This window comes from Podarcis bocagei, assembly GCF_964188305.1.
Source record: "Podarcis bocagei genome assembly, chromosome: 14".
Lineage (NCBI taxonomy): Eukaryota > Metazoa > Chordata > Lepidosauria > Squamata > Lacertidae > Podarcis > Podarcis bocagei.
The window spans coordinates 29,257,115-29,278,784 of NC_138139.1; the positions used below are offsets into that span (position 1 = coordinate 29,257,115).

General features: G+C 44.4%; 2 protein-coding genes across 2 annotated transcripts in view; one reads left to right on the forward strand and one right to left on the reverse strand.

The window, feature by feature from the left end:
* Positions 1-10,882: 10,882 nt before the first annotated feature.
* CIAO2A (cytosolic iron-sulfur assembly component 2A) lies at positions 10,883-15,930 on the reverse strand. Its single transcript, XM_081171342.1, has 5 exons — positions 15,633-15,930; positions 13,902-14,066; positions 13,198-13,247; positions 12,111-12,156; positions 10,883-11,382 (listed from the first exon to the last, which is right to left on the reverse strand). The coding sequence occupies exons 1-5, from the start codon at positions 15,790-15,792 to the stop codon at positions 11,285-11,287; spliced, it is 519 nt and encodes a 172-aa protein (XP_081027468.1). The 5' UTR covers positions 15,793-15,930; the 3' UTR covers positions 10,883-11,284.
* Positions 15,931-16,127: 197 nt separating this feature from the next.
* Positions 16,128-21,670, forward strand: part of SPG11 (SPG11 vesicle trafficking associated, spatacsin) — a 35,618-nt gene continuing 30,075 nt past the window's right edge. The window contains exons 1-3 of the mRNA XM_081171352.1: positions 16,128-16,453; positions 18,034-18,218; positions 21,119-21,349. Coding sequence (XP_081027478.1) covers positions 16,233-16,453; positions 18,034-18,218; positions 21,119-21,349 — 637 coding nt within the window. The 5' untranslated portion in view covers positions 16,128-16,232. The remainder of the gene's footprint in view (positions 16,454-18,033; positions 18,219-21,118; positions 21,350-21,670) is intronic.

Consider the following 21,670-nt stretch of genomic DNA (forward strand, 5'->3'; position numbering starts at 1 on the left):
TGAGCTGTGCCTTTGTTGGTTTGTTTCGGCACCACAACATTTCTGCTGCCTCTTGAAGAGTCTCTATGGTGATCTTAGCATGGCTAAACAGGAAGGCAGGCACCACCATTGGCCTCGCTGCATCACCTGTCCCTGCTCCATCTTCCTTTTCAATTAAATTCAAACCCTAGAGCCCCCTGACCTTGCTACTCCCCCCCCCCACTGCTCCTGCCTGCTCACCTGTCCTTTTTTCAAGCTGGTGAGCAGAACCCTCAATCATCTTGGCTGCCCTCTTCTGCACACCATCCAGCTTGTCGGTATCCTTTTTAAGCTGTGATGCCCCAAACTGGACACAGGACTCCAGGTGGAGTCTGTTAGCTGTTTTATTTATTACAGTTGCATTTTGACTACCAGGGAAGGGGAGAGGTGCCTGTGGGATTTCCTGCCTCGGGCGCCGAAATATCTCAGCTGGCTTTCGGTCCTCTGCACTTTGGAGGTGGAGGCTTCCCATTTGATGCTCCAGCTCTTGTCCTGCTGATATGGAGGGGCCCCCCTCTAGCTGTCAATCATCGTGGCAACACTCCAGCCAAGCTGAATGTAAAGCCTGAGGGAAGCTCTTAATGAAGCATGCTTGACTCCAGCTGTCAAAGTGGATAAAACTGATGGCTCTGCATGTGGAGGAGCAGGAGAGGGAAGGAAATTGTCAGACTCAGATTAGGGTTAGCAGATAAGTGTGAAGAATGGCCCTGATCTGCCTCCACCATTCCTCTAAGTCAAGCTGTCATGTCTCTTCCTCCCAGTCTCCTCAAATGCTAAAAGGGTACTTAAGTTGCCTGGGGTGTTAGGGGAAGAGTAATATGTCTGGAAGGACAGATCATGAAGCTGAGACTAAAATACTTTGGCCACCTCATGAGAAGAGAAGACTCCCTGGAAAAGACCCTGATGTTGGGAAAGATGGAGGGCACAAGGAGAAGGGGATGACAGAGGATGAGATGGTTGGACAGTGTTCTCGCAGCTACCAGCATGAGTTTGACCAAACTGCGGGAGGCAGTGGAAGACAGAGGAGTGTCTGGTGTGCTCTGGTCCATGGGGTCACGAAGAGTCGGACACAACTAAATGACTAAACAACAACAAAGTATGTCTGGTGGGGGGCATGTGCTTCTGGGGTAGTTTGTCCACCTTTGGTCCGCACCCTGCACTCAGCTCTCACCTGTGGCTTCTAGAAACTGTCAGCATGCAACAGTGGCCACACTCCAGAAAATTGCTTCAACTGGCCAACTAAACCAGGAGAGGGTCAAACCCTTGGTGCGTTAGGGACTTCCTCTACATGCAAAATCAGAATCTGGATGATTGTGTGGATAAGACCAGTAGTGTGTCCAACGGTCAAGAAGGAGGTTTCTGCATGTGATGTAGGGGGAAATGAGGGGCAGATGGGGCTTGTCAACCCGGAAACAGCCCATCTTGGAGAAGGAAAACTCTTGATTCTAAACCTCCACTGCTTTGAGGGATTTCTTCACGAGAAGAAAAAGCTAAGGTGTAAACCCTACACAAATCCAGAGTGGGGCCCTTAAGGTGTCTTGTACACTTTCTTCTGGCAAACTCCTGTAGCTAGGCTGGTGCCAAACGTATTGCTCTGTTTTCCTTTGGACCACATCAGTGAGGCCAAGAGATAAGTCTGGTTGTCTGGGCAGCCCAGGACCTCCATAAACAATGCCCAGGCTTGCGCCCCGGAGAGGCGTATTCCATTGTTTCTCAAGACAAACTGATGCCAACAACAAAATGTAAGTTGTCTACCTGAGACAGGCCAGATTGTTTAATCAGCCAAATGTTTGTTTCATATATCTGTGAAATTTAAAGCTAAGACAAGTCTCTGAAATTGACAAGAGTCTCAAGAAAATGACAAAAGTGCCCCTTCCATTCTTTGAGCTCCTCTCCGCTTCAGCAGGGTTCATGCCAGAGAATAACTTCCTTCTCAGTAGATTTCATGCCATTTCTACTCGGCACGTGGCTGGAAAAAGTAGCGCCGTCTTTCATTCTCATGAGATTGTTCTCCAAACGTCTGTTTCCTGTAAACACTGAGTCATATCTGGTTGCTATTGTGGATGGTGATACCTTTTTGCTTTTCTAGACCATCATGTTAATATTGTACTAACTTTGCAGCACAAAGTCGGAGAGAATACAACAGCTGGGCTCCCATCCTGCACACTTGCAAATTTGCCAGTACAAGGGAAGGGAAGTGATGCTCTGCGCAGTCATTTGGCACCAGCTTGGCAGCAGGAGTCGCGGAAAGGAGGCGTACAAGGTGCCATCCAAGGCAGCGGCGTAGCGTGAGTTCTCAGCACCCGGGGCAACGCAAGTAATTTGCGCCCCCTAACCCGGGGCAAGGCAAGTAATTTGCGCCCCCCCTAACCCGCGAGTTGCCGCTGGCGCTGCCGCCCAAACGACGCCGCTTGCCCGGAGGAGGAGGGGGGCAGAGAGGCGAGGAAAATGCAACTGCCCAGCAGCTGCAGCAGCACCGGCGGAGGCGGGGCTGTGAAGAGGGGCTGCCTGGCGCGTCCTCCGCGGCGAGCGCTGAGAGCCGCTGCCTGCCGGGCGCCTTCAGCCCGGACGCGCGCACAGCTCGTCGGTTCCGCGAGACATGCGGCTCTGCTACAGCCTGCGCCCGAGGCTCTTCGGCGACTCCAGAGGCAGCGAGCGTGCCCCCCCCAGATGTTGCGCCCGGTGCGGCCGGCACCCCTGGCACCCCCCACGCTACGCCACTGATCCAAGGGACGCCACTCCAGATTTGTATAGGGCAGGGGTCAGCAAACCTTTTCAGCAGGGGGCCGGTCAGACCTTGTGGGGGGCTGGACTATATTTTGGGGGGGGAAATGAATGAATTCATATGCCCCACAAATAACCCAGAGATGCATTTTAAATAAAAGGACACATTCTACTCATGTAAAAACACGCTGATTCCCAGACTGTCTGCGGGCCGGATTTAGAAGGCGATTGGGCCGGATCTGGCCCCTGGGCCTTAGTTTGCCTACCTATGGTATAGGGTTTACTCCTTAGCCTTTTCTTCTCCAGAAGACGTCTCACAAGGCAGTGGAGGTTTAGGATCACAGTTTTCCTTTGCCTAGATGAGCTACCTTCTCAGGTTGATGAGCCCCACCTGTTCTTCACTTCCTTCTACAGCACATATGGAAACTGCCTTCTTGATGTTGTTGTTGTTTAGTCATTTAGTCGTGTCCGACTCTTCGTGACCCCATGGACAAGAGCACGCCAGTCACTCCTGTCTTCCACTGCCTCCTGCAGTTTGGTCAGACTCATGTTGGTAGCTTCAAGAACACTGTCCAACCATCTCGTCCTCTGTCGTCCCCTTCTCCTTGTGCCCTCCATCTTTCCCAACATCAGGGTCTTTTCCAGGGAGTCTTCTCTTCTCATGAGGTGGCCAAAGTATTGGAGCCTCAGCTTCATGATCTGTCCTTCCAGTGAGCACTTCTTGATGTAATCAGTACCAAATTAGGTGGGAACCTGCCAAACATATGTTTGTTTTCTAATATGCATCCAATACCTCCACCCCATAGTGGTGTAGTCCATTGGCTTTGCAGTGCCTTGTGAAACACACACTGAATGAGTAAATTATTCTGAAACTGCAATAAGCAAGGCCTTCTTAAACCAGATGTTAAGGGGAAAGTATGGCTTATATCTCTGCCCTTGGGCAGTGGCGCAGCGTGGGTTGTCAGCACCCGGGGCAAGGCAAGTAATTTGTGCCCCCTAACCCGTGGATTTGTGCCCCCTAACCCGTGGATTTGCGCCCCCTAACTCTAACCCCCAGATGTTGCGCCCGGTGCGGCTGGCCCCCCCTGCACCCCCCACGCTACGCCCTTGGGTGATGCTCAGTCTGGCTGCAGCCAACAAATATATAACAGATTTACAGACTAATTCTGCATTGTCTGATATTGATACAGTGGATGGTATAGTTGATATTATAAAACACAGAAGAAAGTAGTTGTTCAGGAGTCTGGGAACAAATTGCATTTTCAGTACAGTGGTACCTCTGGTTACAAACTTAATTTGTTCCAGAGGTCCGTTCTTAACCTGAAACCGGTCTTAACCTGAGGTACCACTTTAGCTAATGGGGCCTCCTGCTGCCACCGCGCCACTGGCAGACGATTTCTGTTCTCATCCTGAGGTAAAGTTCTTAACCTGAGGTATTTTTCCAGGTTAGCAGAGTCTGTAACTCAAAGTATTTATAACCCGAGGTGTTTGTAACCTGAGGTACCACTGTAACTGAAGTTTTAATATATTAAGTGGTTTGATCTTCAAATATTCTTGCCCTTTTCCAAAACAAAAAATTAAAAAAATGTGTTGAACACTTTCACATTTAATTCTGTTACCAAGAAGATACCCCATTTCACATGTCGTTTACCAAAACAAACATTTGGTCTTGTTGCACATTAATGCTGCCTTCAGCTGGTTTCAATAAGGAAAAGACGCCAAAGCAGGGGAGGAGAGAGTGCTCACCATACTGTATTGTTGTTTTTTAAAGTCCTAAACAGCAAAGACAGAAAGACCATCCTAAGATAACAATGTAATCCAGATGATTTTCAAAAGGAGGAAATTACTTTCACAGCAAGAGGAACCATTATTATTATTATTATTATTTTCGAAACCTGCGTTCTTGTAACAGGCAGCATCAGCCAGCTCTTACCCTTTGGGGCACGAGGCGTCTGCATGAAGGAAAAGCTTTCAAGCAGATTTTCCAGCGGGGGTGAACATCTGCGAAGCCTCAGCCATGCAGAAAAATGAGGGCTGGAGCTCTCGCAACCCCCGCAAGAACCAGCCATGGAGGGAAGGATCCTGTGGGAGTGGGGGGGGGGCAATGAACACGCAGGCACACTGTGGCCCCTCTCAGCTTCATGATGTCCCTTCTTCACACATGGTGGCCGGAGGAATTAGAAGAAACGTGGAAACACTTTTCTTTCCAAAGGGAAGGATAAGCAGGGAAAGGTTTTCCCAGGAGTTCTTCGTACTATATATTTTTTCCTCCCTCTCTCATAACACCAGGACTTGTGGACATCCACCAAAGCTGAATGTTGGAAGATTCAGGACAGATCAGAGAAAGAACTTCTCTGTGCAGCATATAAACTGTGGAACTCACTGCCACAGGAGACAGTGATGGCCTCCAACTTGGATGGCTTTAAAAGAGGATCACCCAGATTCAAGGAGGAGAGGGCTATTGATAGCTGCTAGCCTTGATAGAGGTTATACTCTGCCTCCACAGTTGGAGGCAGCAATGCTTCTGAATACAGTGGTACCTTGGGTTAAAGACACTTCAGGTTACAGACGCTTCAGGTTACAGACTCCGCTAACCCAGAAATAGTACCTCGGTGTTATGTACTGAGTTGAATAGGATCCAAAAGGCAGCAGTCTGATTGGTCCTAGAACAATAGGATTCAGAATGCAGCAGTCTGATTGGTCCACAGGAGCCACCCAATCCAGCTCCAGGTGGAAGTGAATCCACAACCTGATTAGCCTACAGGTGAATACCGGAATTAGGCAATCACTTGGGGCCCATTGTGTAAATAATGTATATAAAAGCAGACATTCTGGGGGAACTTCCATTCCTCCTCACCACTATGAGCTGAATAAAGAGTATGAAATCCACTCTCGACTCCAAGTATATTTCACTCGGGTTAAGAACTTTGCTTCAGGATGAGAACAGAAATCGTGCTCCGGCGGCACGGCAGCAGCGGGAGGCCTCATTAGCTAAAGTGGTACCTCAGGTTAAGAACAGTTTCAGGTTAAGAACAGACCTCCAGAACCAATTAAGTTCTTAACCTGAGGTACAACTGTATCAGCTTCTGGAAACTACAGACAGAGTGCTTCTGTGGTCTAATCCAGCTGGGTTTCCCATATGAATCTGTTTGGCCTCTGTGAGAATAGGATGTGGAAGTAGATGGGCCATTGGCCATATCTCTTCTTATATAAAAAAGCTTTTCACCGCCCTCTCTGTATGTTTCTCTTTCAAGTCCTATTTGATTGTTGTACATCGCTTGGACACCTTAGGTCAGCTTCCTCCAATCTGGTACCCTCCTGATGTTTTAGGTGACCACCCCTCAGTCCGCAGAGCAAAAGTCAACATGCTACAACATCTCATTTTCACAGCCTTCAGAGGACGGTCTGTTTCGTGCCTCCGAGGGTTGCTCATTACAAAGGAAGAGTCATAGTTCCAAATCCTTGGAAATCCCAACAGATGTTTGAATTGTCCCAAACATTTATGAGAGTGTAACTGAGTACCACCCCCTGCTTCTCATCCTTTCTGAGCAGCAGATCTGTTTCCCAAGCCCCAGAGAGAATCATGTGTCAACCACAGATGGGAACTTTGTCTGCGGTGTGCTCCATTCACCGAACACACATCCTCTACTATGAGAGAGGAAAGGAAACGCTCAGCTTTCCAAATAATACAGAGCCATGGGAAAAGATTCCAGGTGTAAATTAGTGGAGAGGGATGCTGTTTAACAACCTTTGTTTAGGTGGAGCAGAGATGGATGGGGAAGGAGGTAGCTAGGCAACAGGCTGGAACCACAGATTCCATAACAGAAATACACTTGAGGCAAGTTTCTAGGATCTGGCTATTTTTTTTAAGGACTGGAGGTGTGAAGAGATACAATTCTACGGGTTATCAACACACTGAAAATTAGTAATTCACAAGGTTTCATTGGCATCCAACCAAGAGCTTGTAAGACAAAACACACACTTCTTAAATTGGCAAGCTTCTAACAGGAATATGCAGCTCCCCCCCCCAAAAAAAAATTGTCCTCCAATACGAAGGATTGGAAAGGAGCAAACACTGGTTTAAAAATAAATAAAGAAAGAAGGATAATGGTGGTGAGATCCAGGAAATTGTCAGGTCATTTAGCTTAATGCCTATTCCAGTAAAATTGATTTTAAAAGTGTGATTAAACATTGAGGTCTCCAGCCTTTTTTTGGGGCGGGGCGGGGTGCATCTGAAAATTGAAGAAACTGTCATAGGTATTGCAATAAATAAATAAATCCCATTTATATGAAAATGATTCACAGATGATACCTAACTCTGAGTAGGTTGGCTAAGATGTATAAAGCAGAATCAGATATGTGTTGGAAATGTAAAAAAAAATATGGAGGAAACTTTTTTCGTATGCGGTGGACATGTAAAAACGGTAAAAGAATATTGGGGAATGATTTATAATGGGTTGAAAAAAATGTTTAAAATAACCTTCCCAAAAAGACCGGAATCCTTCTTATTGGGAGTAATTCAGACAGACACTCCTAGGTGTCAGAAAGGTTTCTTTATGTATGCAACAGCGGCTCGAGTTCTGATAGCCCCAAAATGGAAAGTGAGTGAGGTCCCTGGTAAAGAGAAATGGCAACTTAAGATGTTAGAATATGCAGAATCTGCAGGTTTAACATACAGAATAAGAGATCAAGAAGAACATATATTTAAAGAATAGTGAAAAATATTTATTGACTTTATGGAAAATAACTGTACACAGCATTAAGATAAAATCAGCAGTGTAATCAATTTGTGATGATAAAGTGGAGAACTGACCTAAATAGTTATAGTAAAATATACGGGAATGAAAGATATGTAAAATGAACCATGGAAGGAGGAGGAAAGTCACTGGATATTCAAAAGTATGTAAAATGTTTATTTTGAAATGTAAACATTGAAAATGTACGGTAATTTATTTTTTTTACAAAAAATCACATAAGGAAAAATGGTAGTTCATCATCTCACCCCAGTCTACAGGTAAAACACACCCTCCAATCAGCTATAACAGACAAAAAAGCACCCCCCCCCCCAAGGAGACACCCTCCAACTGAAGACCGTCATATAATTGGATTCTTTGGACCCAGCTCACATTCAGCTCATGAAGCTGCTAAGATGTCAATGGTGGCACAATAAATGTGTGTGGGATGGGTGGGTTGATAATTATTGTTAATTGCACATGAAGTTAACTGAAACTTCAGTGGCAACTCCTTGCCTTCATGTTTCTAGCTGGAGAACATTCCAAGTTACCTCTGGATTTCGGGGATGAGATGAAATGCAGCCCCCAGATACCCAAACAGGATGGATAGTTGCCATCTCTGTCATTGCTCAGGGTGGTGTAGGGGTTAGTGGGTGAGACCTGGATTCAAATCCCACCCCCCTCAGTCAATGAAGCTCATAGGGCGACCATGGGCCAGTCACTGCCTCTCAGCTTAACCTACCTCACAGAGCTGTTGTGAAGATAAAATGGGGAGGTGGGGAGAACCAGGTACCAGTGGCGTAGCGTGGGTTGTCAGCACCCGGGGCAAGGCAAGTAATTTGCGCCCCCTAACCCTAACCCCCAGATGTTGCGCCCGGTGCGGCCGGCCCCCCCCTGCACCCCCCACGCTACGCCACTGCCAGGTACACCTCCTTGCAAGAAAGGCAGGATATGAAAGTGTAAATGATAGCGGGAAAAGCCAAAGCAATTCACAGCTGAACTATCGTGCCCGAGTGTGAGGTCAGCTGTATTACTAACAAGGTGGAGGCTTGGGGTTTGGAAATGGCCCCCAGACCTCTGTATCTGGCCCTTGGGACCCTCCTCAGGCCATGGCACTCACCAGCCCTGCTCTATGGCCTTCTGGAGTGCTTCTGTTTGGTTGGAAAGTGTCCTTGAACTATGATCCAGCCTCTCGCTTGCCTGGATGGAGAGAAGAGTGGGTGGAAGAGAAACCTCTGGCTTCTTTCTGTGAGGCTGGAAAGCTGTCTGCTGTACAAAGGCAAGTGTCGCATCCATTGCCCAGTTTTGTGTCTGGCCCTGGCAGATGGTCAGCCACAAGCAAATGTGTCTCTGCGACTGAGAAAGGCTCCCCAGCCCCCCTATATAGACACACAGAGAAGCAGGAGGCTAGAATTGCCCACAGGAAGTGTTAATTAGCACAGGAGTGTCATCTACTGGCTTTGTGAGGAACAGCACCAGAACAACAGCAAAGACAGTTTTTACAGTATGGGGATTTCTCCTTCCAACAGGTTCTGGTCACAAAAATCTTGCCTTGGTACAGCAAGGCTTCTGTGGTTGAGACAGCTGCAGCGCCAACTTGGCTGAGAGATGGAGGGGGAAAACACAGTCCAAGTCTTCCCCTCCACCTGACTATAAGAGCCTAGGTAAAGGCAAAGGGACCCCTGACCATTAGGTCCAGTCGTGGCAGACTCTGGGGTTGCGGCGCTCATCTCGCTTTACTGGCCGAGGGAGCCAGCGTACAGTTTCCGGTCATGTGGCCAGCATGACTAAGCCGCTTCTGGCAAACCAGAGCAGCGCACAGAAACGCCGTTTACCTTCACACCAGAGCGGTACCTATTTATCTACTTGCACTTTGATGTGCTTTCAAACGGCTAGGATGGCAGGAGCAGGGACTGAGCAGCGGGAGCTCACCCTGTCACGGGGATCCGAACTGCCGACCTTCTGGTTGGCAAGTCCTAGGTTCTGTGGTTTAACCCACAGCGCCACCCGCGTCCTTAAGGTAGTAAAGGTAAAAGGTAAAGGATCCCTGGATGGTTAAGTCCAGTCAAAGGCGACTATGGGGCGCGGTGCTCATCTTGCTTTTAGGCCAAGGGAGCCAGCATTTGTCCACAGACACCTTTCTGGGTCATGTGCCCAGTGTGACTAAACCACTTCTGGCATAACAGGACACTGTCAAGAACAGAAGGCACGAAGCAGAATTCAGAGAGCATTGCAGTACAACATTCCAGTAAAAAGATTGTCCTTTATTGCACCGCTATGACTATCTTCCTTTCGTTCCAAGATGAAAAGCAGCTATTACTTACAGCTTAAAGTTGAAGGAAATATTTAACTCTGATTCCTTAGAATACCTCTAGGTTCTTTTTAACTGATTAAAATCCAACAAAATTGGATATTGAAAAAAGCTTTACTTCAGAAAATTTATACAAAACTTTCCAAAGGTTCTCAGTGTGCATCAGAATTCCTCATTAAGAGTTATCTTGCTCCTTTCCCCATCACGCCTTTAATTAATGCCTCTTTTTCATGTTTCAAATGACATTTAATTTTTTTAATTAATTCTTATTTTGCATGACTTCACGAGCCACTTTTACGTGCACTTGTTGATGCTGCTGTAATAAATAAAAAAACAAAACAAGTTTGTTATTGATACAGGAAGAAAAGCAATATACCAGCCAAGAAATTTCACATTGCAAGGTGTTGTTAGAAAATTTTGCATGAACCACTTTCTTTTTGCAAGTTGGCAATAACCTGAACTTGATCAAACTTAATTAAACAGAACAAACTCATTGGCAATCCAGCCCTAGACAGTAAAGTACCACTGGAGCCTGCAGAACTTACTTCTGAGTTTATGTAAGTTCTACAGGCTACTGTGATACTTTACTGTCTAGTAAATATCTACAAGGTTGCAGCCACCACATTATTTTTATCTGTCTTCAGAAATGCCTAGTTAAATATATCTTTTTTTAATCTACTTTGGTTTAAAGGTAAAGGTAAAGGTACCCCTGCCCGTACGGGCCAGTCTTGCCAGACTCTAGGGTTGTGCGCCCATCTCACTCAAGAGGCCGGGGGCCAGCGCTGTCCGAAGACACTTCCAGGTCACGTGGCCAGCGTGACATCGCTGCTCTGGCGAACCAGAGCTGCACACGGAAACGCCGTTTACCTTCCCGCTTGTAAGCGGTCCCTATTAATCTACTTGCACCCGGGGGTGCTTTCGAACTGCTAGGTTGGCAGGCGCTGGGACCGAATGACGGGAGCGCACCCCGCCGCAGGGATTCGAACCGCCGACCTTTCGATCGGCAAGCCCTAGGCGCTGAGGCTTTTACCCACAGCGCTACTTTGGTTTACACCATTAAAAAAATTTATAGGGAAGTTTTCATATTGAAGACAACTTGTGTTTCTAAAACTCTGTACTTTATTTATCTCTCACACTGACAGCTAATCAAACACATTCCATCATACCAATGTGTAAAATTCAATCTTCAAAATCAGTTGTGTTTTTTTAAAAAAAATTACAATGTATATTCATGAGGTGTCAACATAATGGTTTCATAATAATTTTTTTTTTATTGTGAACTTCTCACAATCCTTCAAAATTAATCTAAGACTATACATGGCTCACTCTCCTTCGTAAATTAAATGGATTTTTTTAATAAAATAATTTATTAAAAATATACAGGAGGTACAAAGAACTGTCCAGTATCAAATTCAAGGCCTCCATTCCCCACCCAAAAAGACATGAACACCAAAGTGCTAGAAAGATCCCAGGTCAACAGGAGCTGCTGTCACGGTTGCTAGTCTGGATCCAGAACACACTGCTCCACAATCTCCCGCAGGTGAGGATTCTCCATTGCAGCGGCAACTCTCTCTTTGTCATTTATCTGCTTGTTAACTGTAGCACGACGAAAAACAAACAAGTCATCTTTGGTTAATGATGAACAGAAATGCACTAGAATATCGCAAAACACACACACCCGATGTGTATGCACATGAAGATGCAAGTCCTACAGAGACAAACACAGATTTGTCAAGGATTAGAGCTCAGTGAATGCCTCCCACAATCTGCTGTCCAATGCCTGCAACTTTTAGATCTCATCACCGTCTTACGGGGCTTTTAGGGAAGGGTAAGAACATTAGAAGTGGCCAACCACATGCCTATTGTGGGAAACCAGCAAGCAGGACCCGAGTACCTCTCTAATTATTTTTTAAAGCCATCTAGTTTGGTGTCTCCTGTGGGAACGGTACATTGGATTGTTTTTTTAATTGCTTCTGCTTGCAGGGAATTTATGTTGGCCAGTTTCAACAATATTGTTTTTAACTTTGTTTTTTAATTTTATGTACTTCTGCCCTAGAACCTTTGGGCATATGATAAATAAACAGAGAAGTCATGCAATGCTAAGATTGCAAGAGATCTTGCAAACAAGTATGAAAGCAGAAGCTAATGTGTTCCAGCTCATATGCATCACTTCCTATGGTGCTGGGTGCCAGGTCCTCCCAGCCTGACTGCCACACAAGAAGATTGAAGACATGCTCAACGGGAAAATTCAACACACACACACACTTGGTGATGTATATCAAGAGGCTGCTTTATTGCCCAACGCAAGCTGAAGACATACTTACTGTCCTCCTCTGTGGAATGCGCTCCCTCTGAAATGTAGATTTCCAACTACATGAGAGAGAAAATGACTGCTTAATATGTTTTTATAGCACAGGTGTGCATCTGCACAGAATATACAACACTGTTTCGATGGCTTGCTATACAGTGGACCCTCTGGATACGAATGTAATTTGTTCCAGGGGTCCATCCATACCCCGAAAAATCTGCAAGTAGAGCTGCTGCTTCTGCAAATGCATGCGTGATAGACTGTTTCTGCGCATGCGCAAGGCGCGCAGAACACTTATGCGCATGCGCGTGTGGTGAAACCCGGAAGAATATGCTTCCAGGTTTGTTGCGTTCGCAACCTGAAAGTTATGTTATCCAAAAGTAACGTAACCCGAGGATCCACTGTAATGGGCAAGTCTCACTTGTGTTTGCAATATGAAAGGTCTCTCTTTTTCTCTGCAGTGCAATCTCCACATCCACTCAGGGGTTTGTTATATGGTAAGGAAGCATGGCCTCTTACAATCTGGCAGTTCTCACATGCCTGCCAAAGCTGTGTACATAATACAGTCTCCTGAGAATCTTATGGTACCTTAAAGACTGTGATTAGCTGTGATTCCTGCCCTGCAAGGGGTTGGACTAGATGACCCTTTGGTTACCTTACAACTCTAAAATTATATGATTCTTGTACAAATTTATTATGACTTAAACTTTGGTAGACTACAAACCACTTCAGCAGATGCATGAAGTGTACCTGATGAAGTAGACTGCAGTGAGTGAAAGCTTACGCAACAATAAATGTGTTAGTCACAGAAATCTGTGTTGTTCTTCCTGCAAGAGACTAGCATGGTTGCAATCCCTCTGGAAATCCTGCCAACAAAAGCACTCTGGGTTCTTCATTTCACGTCCTCTTTTAAGACCACATTTTGCATGAGCAACAGATAACACCATCCCTTGAAATTCCCCATACAAGCAAACATGCAAAACATTTGGGGGGAAGTTGGAAGTGGAATGTGTGGCCAGAAAATGCCCTCTAAACATGCATTTCTGGAGAGTCAGCTGCAGTATGTTTTTAGAAATACAAACAAAAGCGTACAAATTGCGTACCTTGTGTTTAAAAGGCAAACATCTCTGCAGCTTGATCCTCAAACACAGCCCTGCATTTTAAAGAAAAAAGATGTCATTTTTCTTTTCAAGCACTACCCTTCCATTATCTTTCTACCAAAAGAGTTGGTGGCATGTGGTCATATTGCTCAACCATCTGTAATTGTGTTTTATAAACACGTGAGGGAGAGCTGGCCTTGGTTCTCAGTGTATCTTGCTCTAAAGATAGCAAGCGTTGCCTCATCTAAACTGTGAAAAAGGCTGGGAGATGAAGTGAGCTGCATCCATTTTCGAGATCTGCTTTCAAGCACAGAACTGCTTTACAATTTGGTAATAAGCTGTGAAAGACTGAAGAGTTTCGCACCACACACTGCCAGGGCATGAGCTCTGATTGGGATCAGGACACTAATGTGTTGAGCTTTACACAGGGACACAGTCTTCAGTCTGCCTTGCAAAAATAAGGTTAAATTGGTTCCAGAGAAGCCTATCCCTAAAGGAAACATTTTTCAACATGAAAGGTCCTGCAACCCATTCATATTTAATAATTCACAATACTGCTGCTGCATGTTTCAATGCACAAATCCAGAAATGCTTCCAGAAGAACTGAGTGTCCCTTTATTTGCCTTTCCAATATCTTTGTTTACTTAATGTCATGAAACTAACAACTTCACAAATTGCTCAAAGAACCCCCTCCCCCCAGATCTTACCTATGAGAGTGGCCAAAGAGCAATGAGGTACCGTTGGTGTAAACCTGATTGTGACCAAATATTCATCTTCCCCAATTTCATGCACTTCAACACAGCTTTCTGTTACCACGTCTAGTTCTTCTAAAGTGTTGGGCTTCTCTGGGTCCCGGATAGTTCGAATTATATCTAAGCAGAAACAAACAGATCACAAGTGTCTGATTATGGGGAAAAGGTTGAGTGATCAAACTCTAGGCCTGGAGTCAGCTGCAAATCCACTTGCGTGTGACATAAAAGGGAGTTTGATGCCAGCCTTGCCAAGACTCTTCACAATCTGGTCCCTCTCAGCCTTTAGGAGGAACAAAGGTTGCAAGTGACATTTCAAATGAGAAATGAGAAAACAACATATGAAATGTGTTTTGAGGCTCATTGCTTCATGACCAGTGAGCCTTGCAAGCAAGTGGGTACTGTGGAGTGAATTTGGGGTTTGTTTGTTTTTTGGTCTCTTCTGGATTGGAAATAATCTTGCCACTGTGACTCATGCATTGTTATCCTCAAGAAAGGAACTATCGCAATAAACCTGGGCAAGGGATTACCTGAGTGGGGGGAGGTAAGAGGCATGGAGGCTGGAGATGTAAATATCAGACTTTGAAAAGCTGGTATCACTGTATCAAGTTCAACAGCTTTGTTGAATTAATTAAACTAAAACTATTTTTAAATTAATTAAACTAAATTATTTATTGTTAAATTAATTGAACTAAAATTGGATTTTGAATAAATGTGCAATTAATTGTTACAATTTGGAATTTGATTGTTATCTTCCTTCATGGGTCATGCAAACCACCATTATGAATCATGCTATTTACTGGGAAGGCTAAGGGCAGTGGGAATGAGTTTCTGGAACTAAGAGTGTGGTGGCCCCAAAAAAGTTTAGGATCCACTGCAATAAACTCTATGTGGGGCTACCCTTAAGAGTGACCTGGAAGTTAAAGGCAACGCAAAATGTATTAGCTGGCATACTGTTGTCACGCATGTTACAGTGTGCTTAAAAGAGCCTCATGTTGCTGCCAATAAATTACTGGATCAGGGTTAAGTTTCAACTTATAATACCCTAAACAGGTACCTGAAGGATTGCCTTCTTCCCTATCTCCCTGTCTGGCAGCTAGGACTGTCTGGTGAGGCCCTCCTGGCTGTGTCCACAGATCCCATGGGCCGTAAGCAAGGGGAAGAAGGCCTTTTGGGTAGCAGCCCCCTCTCTTTGGAATCCCCTTCCTTCAGAGACATACAGGCAAGTGCCAACCCCAGAATCAACTGGGCCTCTGCCAAAAACGCATTTATTTCCTCTGGCTAGTCATTAGTGACAGTGGGCTGTAGAAGTTATCATAAAAAATAGAAATTAAAATTTGTACATTTTAAAGTGCGCACTCTGACACACTTGGCTGCTGGTTTAGTTTGTGCTGCAGTCTCAATACATTTTTAGCACCTTGTCGTTTCAGACGAAAGGAGGTGCGTAAGTTTAAACTGTTCTCGGTTTATTGTTGATTTTATGTGTTGAATGATTTACAGAGCTGCTTTTGGGGTTTTTTGTTTTTAATTTTTATCTTACTGCTTTCTTCTCTTCGTACACTCCTTCAAGGTTTCGGTTTTCTTTTTAAACAACCCCTCCTCCAACTGCGAGGCAAGCCGGGTCCTGGGCCGCGAAAGACCTCCCGCCCCGTGAAGACTGGATAGGGACGGGGGTGGGGAGCCACTGACCGTAGACCTCCAGGGCCCGCTCCTGCTCCTGCTCCATGGCAGCGGCGGCGGTTCTGCTCGGGGCCTCGGGCCGGTGGTGGGCCTGGTGGTCGTCCTCCTTCTCCCGGGCCTCATGCCCCCCGCTAGAGAGCGCCCGCCAGAGCAGCCCCAGGGACAGCATCCCACCCCGAGCCAAGCCCGCTCGCAGCCTCCATCAACCGGCCCGCCTGCAGTCACTCAGGCGGCCCTCGCGGGCACTTCCGGTCTCGGGGTGGGCGGGGCGCTCCACAGGCAAAGCGACGCTGTACTGTACTCACAAACGCGCCCTCTTCTCAACCAAGACTACATTTCCCGCCGCCCAACGCGCTCGCTCCCCCGGCTTTCCGCGCGGCGAGGACTACATCTCCCGACTCGCAACGCTCTCACTCGCCGCCTGTAGTGCGGCAGCTTATCCCCGCGAGGCATTCTGGGAAGGTTAGTCCGAAGGAAGAGCGTCGGCCTCCGCCCTCCCGGCTTTCGTTCTCTTGTTGTGGCTCTGCCCCAAGATGGCGGCGGCCGCGGTAGGTTTCTGAGGAGACCCACGAACCCGGCGGTCGCGGTTCTCTCAGGGAAAAGAGGAGAATGGCGGCGTCGGAGGCTGGGTCGCTTCGCGTTCTGCTGCAGCCGTTCCGCAGCCCCAGCCAGGGCATCACCCGGGCCAAGCTCAGCGGCGGCCGAGACGCGCTGGCGACCGTGACGGGGGCGGAGCTGCGCTTGACGGGGCTGGTGTCAGCCAGGCTCGACGGCGGGCAGGACGGGCCCAGCGGGGACGGCAGTATCGCCCTGCCCGGCGCCTGGGAAGAGTAAGTGGGGGTGGAGCAAGAGCCGGGCCTGGGGGGTCCCAAGTCCAGCGTCGACCCACCCCCCCATAGGTGGTAACGGACTCGACCCCCGTCTCCCCCCAGCGACAGCTTCCCCCCCATTTAAAAACGTTTCGTAGTCGAGGACCAGGCACCCACCCACATGGTGATTTCAGAGGCTAACTTACTATTGCTTTTGAAGCACAACAATCCTTCTCCGCAGCAAAAGGGTGTTTGTCCCCACGTAAATGTCGGGGCAGCAGAAGGAAACGGTGTTTGTTTGTTTGTTCGTTTGTTTGTTTTTTCATAAAATTTATGCACCTCTTGATTGTTTTTTAAAAAAGGCCTCAAAGCGGTTTACAAAAAAAGAAAGATAAAACAGTGGAATTATTAAGAAAATTTAACCATGATTTTAAGTTTCCGAAAAGTTAAAATAACAGTTTAGGCTTGCATCAAGTTTCTAAGCATTGGAGTAGGCTTGACTAGACAATGTTTTTAGCAGGCACTGAAATGTTTATGTGTTATAAACAAAAATAAAACAATAAACTTACAAAAAGAGTACAGTACAGTGAAGGTGCCTGCCACACTAAAAGTTTGAGTTCTTACAAAGGCAGAAAGTGTTATTTTGTGGCACCTGTAACAGTACCAATTCCGCTGATTGCTTCAGCACATATGGGTTTGTTGCTGCATTCATGATGGTGCATTGTTAAAAAATGCATATGACTTCAGTATTATCACCATTAGGTCTCGCCAACCTTTTGGGGGCCTTTATCACCTTTGCAAATCGGAGGAATTGTCATGGGTACCCCCCCCCCCGCATTGCAACTAAGGACACACCACACAAACTATCCTGTTGCTTCTTTAAAACCTCATTTTAGGAGAGGGGGCTGGAGACACATAACCAAAAGCCTCTGTTGGCAACCCTTGAATGTAGAAGTAGTTGTAAAGCATGGATTGCGGGTGAGGGAGAGAAGAGAAGTGTCAGTTTTGGCCTTCATTACGGCAATAATGCACATAGTTGTCTAAAGAGGGGGGCGGGGCTGTCAGACCATTAAGTCCAAAATGATCTAGCCACACCACTGAGGATGGTTTATCCAATCCCCCCCCCCCATTACTGCCCAGTTTCACTTGAATCAACCACTTCTCTGGCTCAGCATCCCATTTTGCAACAGCCCCACCTGCTGTGAGGCTTTGAGCCTGCATGTAAAATGAGCTGTCAGAATCTACAGTTCCCCAGTTCACCTTCTGGTCCCTTCCTACCTCTGTTGTTATGAAATTGAGTTGCTTGGAATTTTTCTTTGGATAAATAGGAAGTATTACTACTCTTGTTAGAGAAATAGACAAAATTGTAAACCCAAGTAGATTATTATTGGTTTCACTCCCTAGAGTTTTTGTTTCATTGATTGTATGTTGGTTGTCCTTTTCAACTGCTGTGTTCTTCTAAGCTTTGTGATCATTTTTTGTGCAAGTGGACAGTAATGTAATTCAGTTAAGTAATTTGTCTCTAAAAGGCACAGCATCCTTAAAATTTCAAAGAAGAACAATTGGAGGTATGGCTCATGTATTGAGTATTGCTTTCCTAGCTTCACGTGGGAGAGTGTGGAAGATGAGGACCTTCCAGTGGACAGTCTTAAACTACTTGCTGTCAGTAAGACCCATGAACTTCTCGTATATGAAATTAATCTAGCGGTTGGAAAATGTGATGCAACACTCTTGCAGAGCTGCAGTGAAGATACGCAGAAACAACTCATCAAATTTAAAAATATTAGTGAGTATAACATTCATTCAAGATGTAAGATACTACAGCTCAAGAACTACCGCCCTATATCGCTGCTTAATGTGGATTACAAAATCTTCGCAGATATTTTGGCTAAAAGATTAAAAAAGGTGTTAGCAGAAGAAATTCATATAGACCAAGCAGGCTTTCTCCCGGGCAGGCATTTGTCTGACAATACGAGGAATATAATTAATATTCTAGAAAAACTACAAGTGAATATTAATACTAAAGCAGTCTTGATATTTGTGGATGCAGAGAAAGCCTTTGACAATATTTCTTGGAGTTTTATGAAGAAGAATCTACAGGGGATGGGGGTAGGACAAGGTTTTGAAAATGGTATAGGTGCAATTTATTCAGAACAAAAGGCAAAATTAATTGTGAATAATGTGATGACAGAAGAGTTTAAGATTGAAAAAGGGACACGACAAGGTTGCCCAATTTCTCCATTGCTTTTTATATCGGTCTTCGAGGTTTTGCTAAACATGATTAGAAAGGACCAAGAGGTTAAAGGTATACAGGTGGGAGCTAAACAGTACAAATTGAAAGCATTTGCTGATGATTTAGTATTGACTTTACAGGAGCCAGAACCTAGTACTAAAAGGGTATTGGAACTGATTCAAGAATTTGGACAGGTTGCAGGTTTCAAGTTGAATAAGATGAAAACCAAGGTTTTAGAGAAAAATTTAACTATGAATGAGAGAGAGAAGTTTCAGGAGGAGACAGGACTAACATTGGTTAAAAAATGAAATATTTAGGGGTTAACATGACTGCTAAAAATGTGAACTTATTCAAGGATAATTATGAAAAATGTTGGGCTGAAGTGAAAAAGGATTTAGAAGTATGGAAAAATTTGAAGTTATCATTGTTAGGCCGAATTGCTGTGATAAAAATGAATGTGCTGCCAAGGATGTTATTTTTGTTCCAAACATTACAAATTTTGGATAAGATGGATTGCTTTAAGAAGTGGCAGAAGGATATTTCTAGATTTGTCTGGCAGGGCAAGAAGCCTCGAATAAAATTCAAGATATTAACGGATGCTAAAGAAAGAGGTGGATTTGCCCTGCCAGACCTTAAATTTTATTATGAATCAGCTGCTTTTTGCTGGCTGAGAGAATGGCTGCTTCTTGAAAATACTGAAGTGTTGGATTTAGAAGGTTTTAACAATGTATTTGGTTGGCATGCATATTTGTGGTACGATAAGGTTAAAGTACATAAAGCATTTAAAAATCATATTGTTAGAAAAGCATTGTTTAATGTTTGGATAAGATATAAGGATTTGTTAGAAAAGAAAACCCCAAGATGGTTGTCCCCAATGGAAGCGAAGGCACAGAAAAAACTCAATATGGAGGCCAAATGGCCGAAATATTGGGAAATTCTGGAACAAGATGGAGACAGAATAAAATTGCAGAGCTTTGAAAAGTTGAAAAACAAAGTGTGAGATTGGCTCCATTATTATCAAATAATGGAGGCATACAAATTGGACAAAAAAGTTGGTTTCCAGGTGGAAAAATCAAAATTGGAAACAGAATTGTTAGATTCAAAAACCAAGAATTTGTCAAGAATGTATAACTTGCTGTTGAAATGGAACACTCAGGATGAAACGGTGAAATCAGCTATGATTAAATGGGCACAATATGTTGGACATAACATAATGATGGCTGACTGGGAACGGTTATGGACCACAGGTATGAAATTTACGGCATGTAATGCCCTAAGAGAAAATTTAATGAAAATGATTTACAGGTGGTACATGACACCAGTCAAGCTTGCAAAAATTTACCATTTGCCCGACAATAAATGTTGGAAATGTAATGAGACTGAAGGTACATTCTTTCACCTTTGGTGGGCGTGGCCAAGGATTAAGACATTCTGGGAGATGATATATAATGAAATGAAAAAGGTATTTAAACATACATTCATTAAGAAACCAGAGGCCTTTCTCCTGGGCATGGTCGGCCAATTGGTGTTAAAGAAGGATAGAACTTTCTTTATGTATGCAACAACAGCAGCAAGAATACTCATCGCAAAATATTGGAAGACACAAGATTTACCCACCAGGGAAGAATGGCAGATGAAGTTGATGGACTACATGGAATTGGCGGAAATGACTGGCAGAATCCGAGACCAGGGGGAAGAGTTGGTGGAAAAAGACTGGAAAAAGTTTAAAGACTATTTACAGAAATACTGAATGTTAGAAAAATGTTGGAATGAAACTATATGGCTTTAGTAGAAATGTTACAAGGAATTAAGTATAAATAGATTAATAGAGCTTTAAAGAGAAAAACATAGTTAGATGTGGTAAGACAATTATAGGATAGAAAACAGAGGAAGATGGAAAGGGATTGCTGAAACAATTAACAGAAGTGGAATACAAAAGGGGAGGTGTGAGGAGGTCGAGGAAATAAGGGAAAGAAAGATAAGATGTTGAAATTGGATTGTGTTTTAAATGGTTTTTATTTTGTTTTGTTTTGTTTGTTTCTTTTTTCTTTGTATTGTACTGTATGTTTTTTCTTTCTTGGTGTTTTGTAGTGTTGTGTTTAATTTGTTGAAAAACTAATAAATATTATTTTTTTAAAAAAACAAGATGTAAGATATTAGTTTATTAATTTGTTTATTGATTTGGAGGCCATTCTGCAGCTGTGTCTAGAAAACAAAATACGTTATATGGTATCTATTGCAGACCTTAGCCCATGAGTTGTAACATGTTGTAGACAGGTAATGCTTATAAACGTTGGTGGGGCTATTTCAAACATTGAATGCAGACGGCCTGACTTTTGCCACTTGTGGGATGGGTGATCCATTTATCTTTATTCGGACTGTGTTGTATTGCTTGTTTATCTGCACCTATTGTTACTGCATATGAAAATATCCCTTTTGTCTTCGTCATGCAGGTTTATCTTCAATCTCCTCTTTGCGAGTGCTGTCATTTAAAAATGGCAAAGCTTTGATGCTGCTCAACAACTGTATTATTGCACAACTTGCTTTTCTTGGAGGAGAACTGAAAGCAGAAAAGTTGGAGGAATGCTTTCTTCTTGATCTGTCATCAGAAGCTCTGGAAAGGATAGTAGATGTTGCCTTTTGCAGAGGTGTTCTTTTCTTGTTAGAGGAATCTGGATGGATATGTATCCTTTTAAACTGAGTTTTAAAATCCTGTCCTTCCTGCAGCACAGAGTGGTTTGCAAAACAAATGTATAATATAAGCAGTAAAATAAAACACTAGCAGATAGTTGTCTGTGTTGCTCAGTAATGCTTAAGAAACAGACAAATACTGAGATATATAAATGGATATTTTGTTGTTGTTGTATGTCTCTTAATAAATAAAGTGCTAGCCTTGAGTAATACAAAAGGTAAGATGCAGAAATAGTCCAGGATCAAAACAAGGTCAAAACCCATTAGGTCACAAGGCAAGTCAGGATGCTAATGCAAGGATTTTGTTCAAGCAC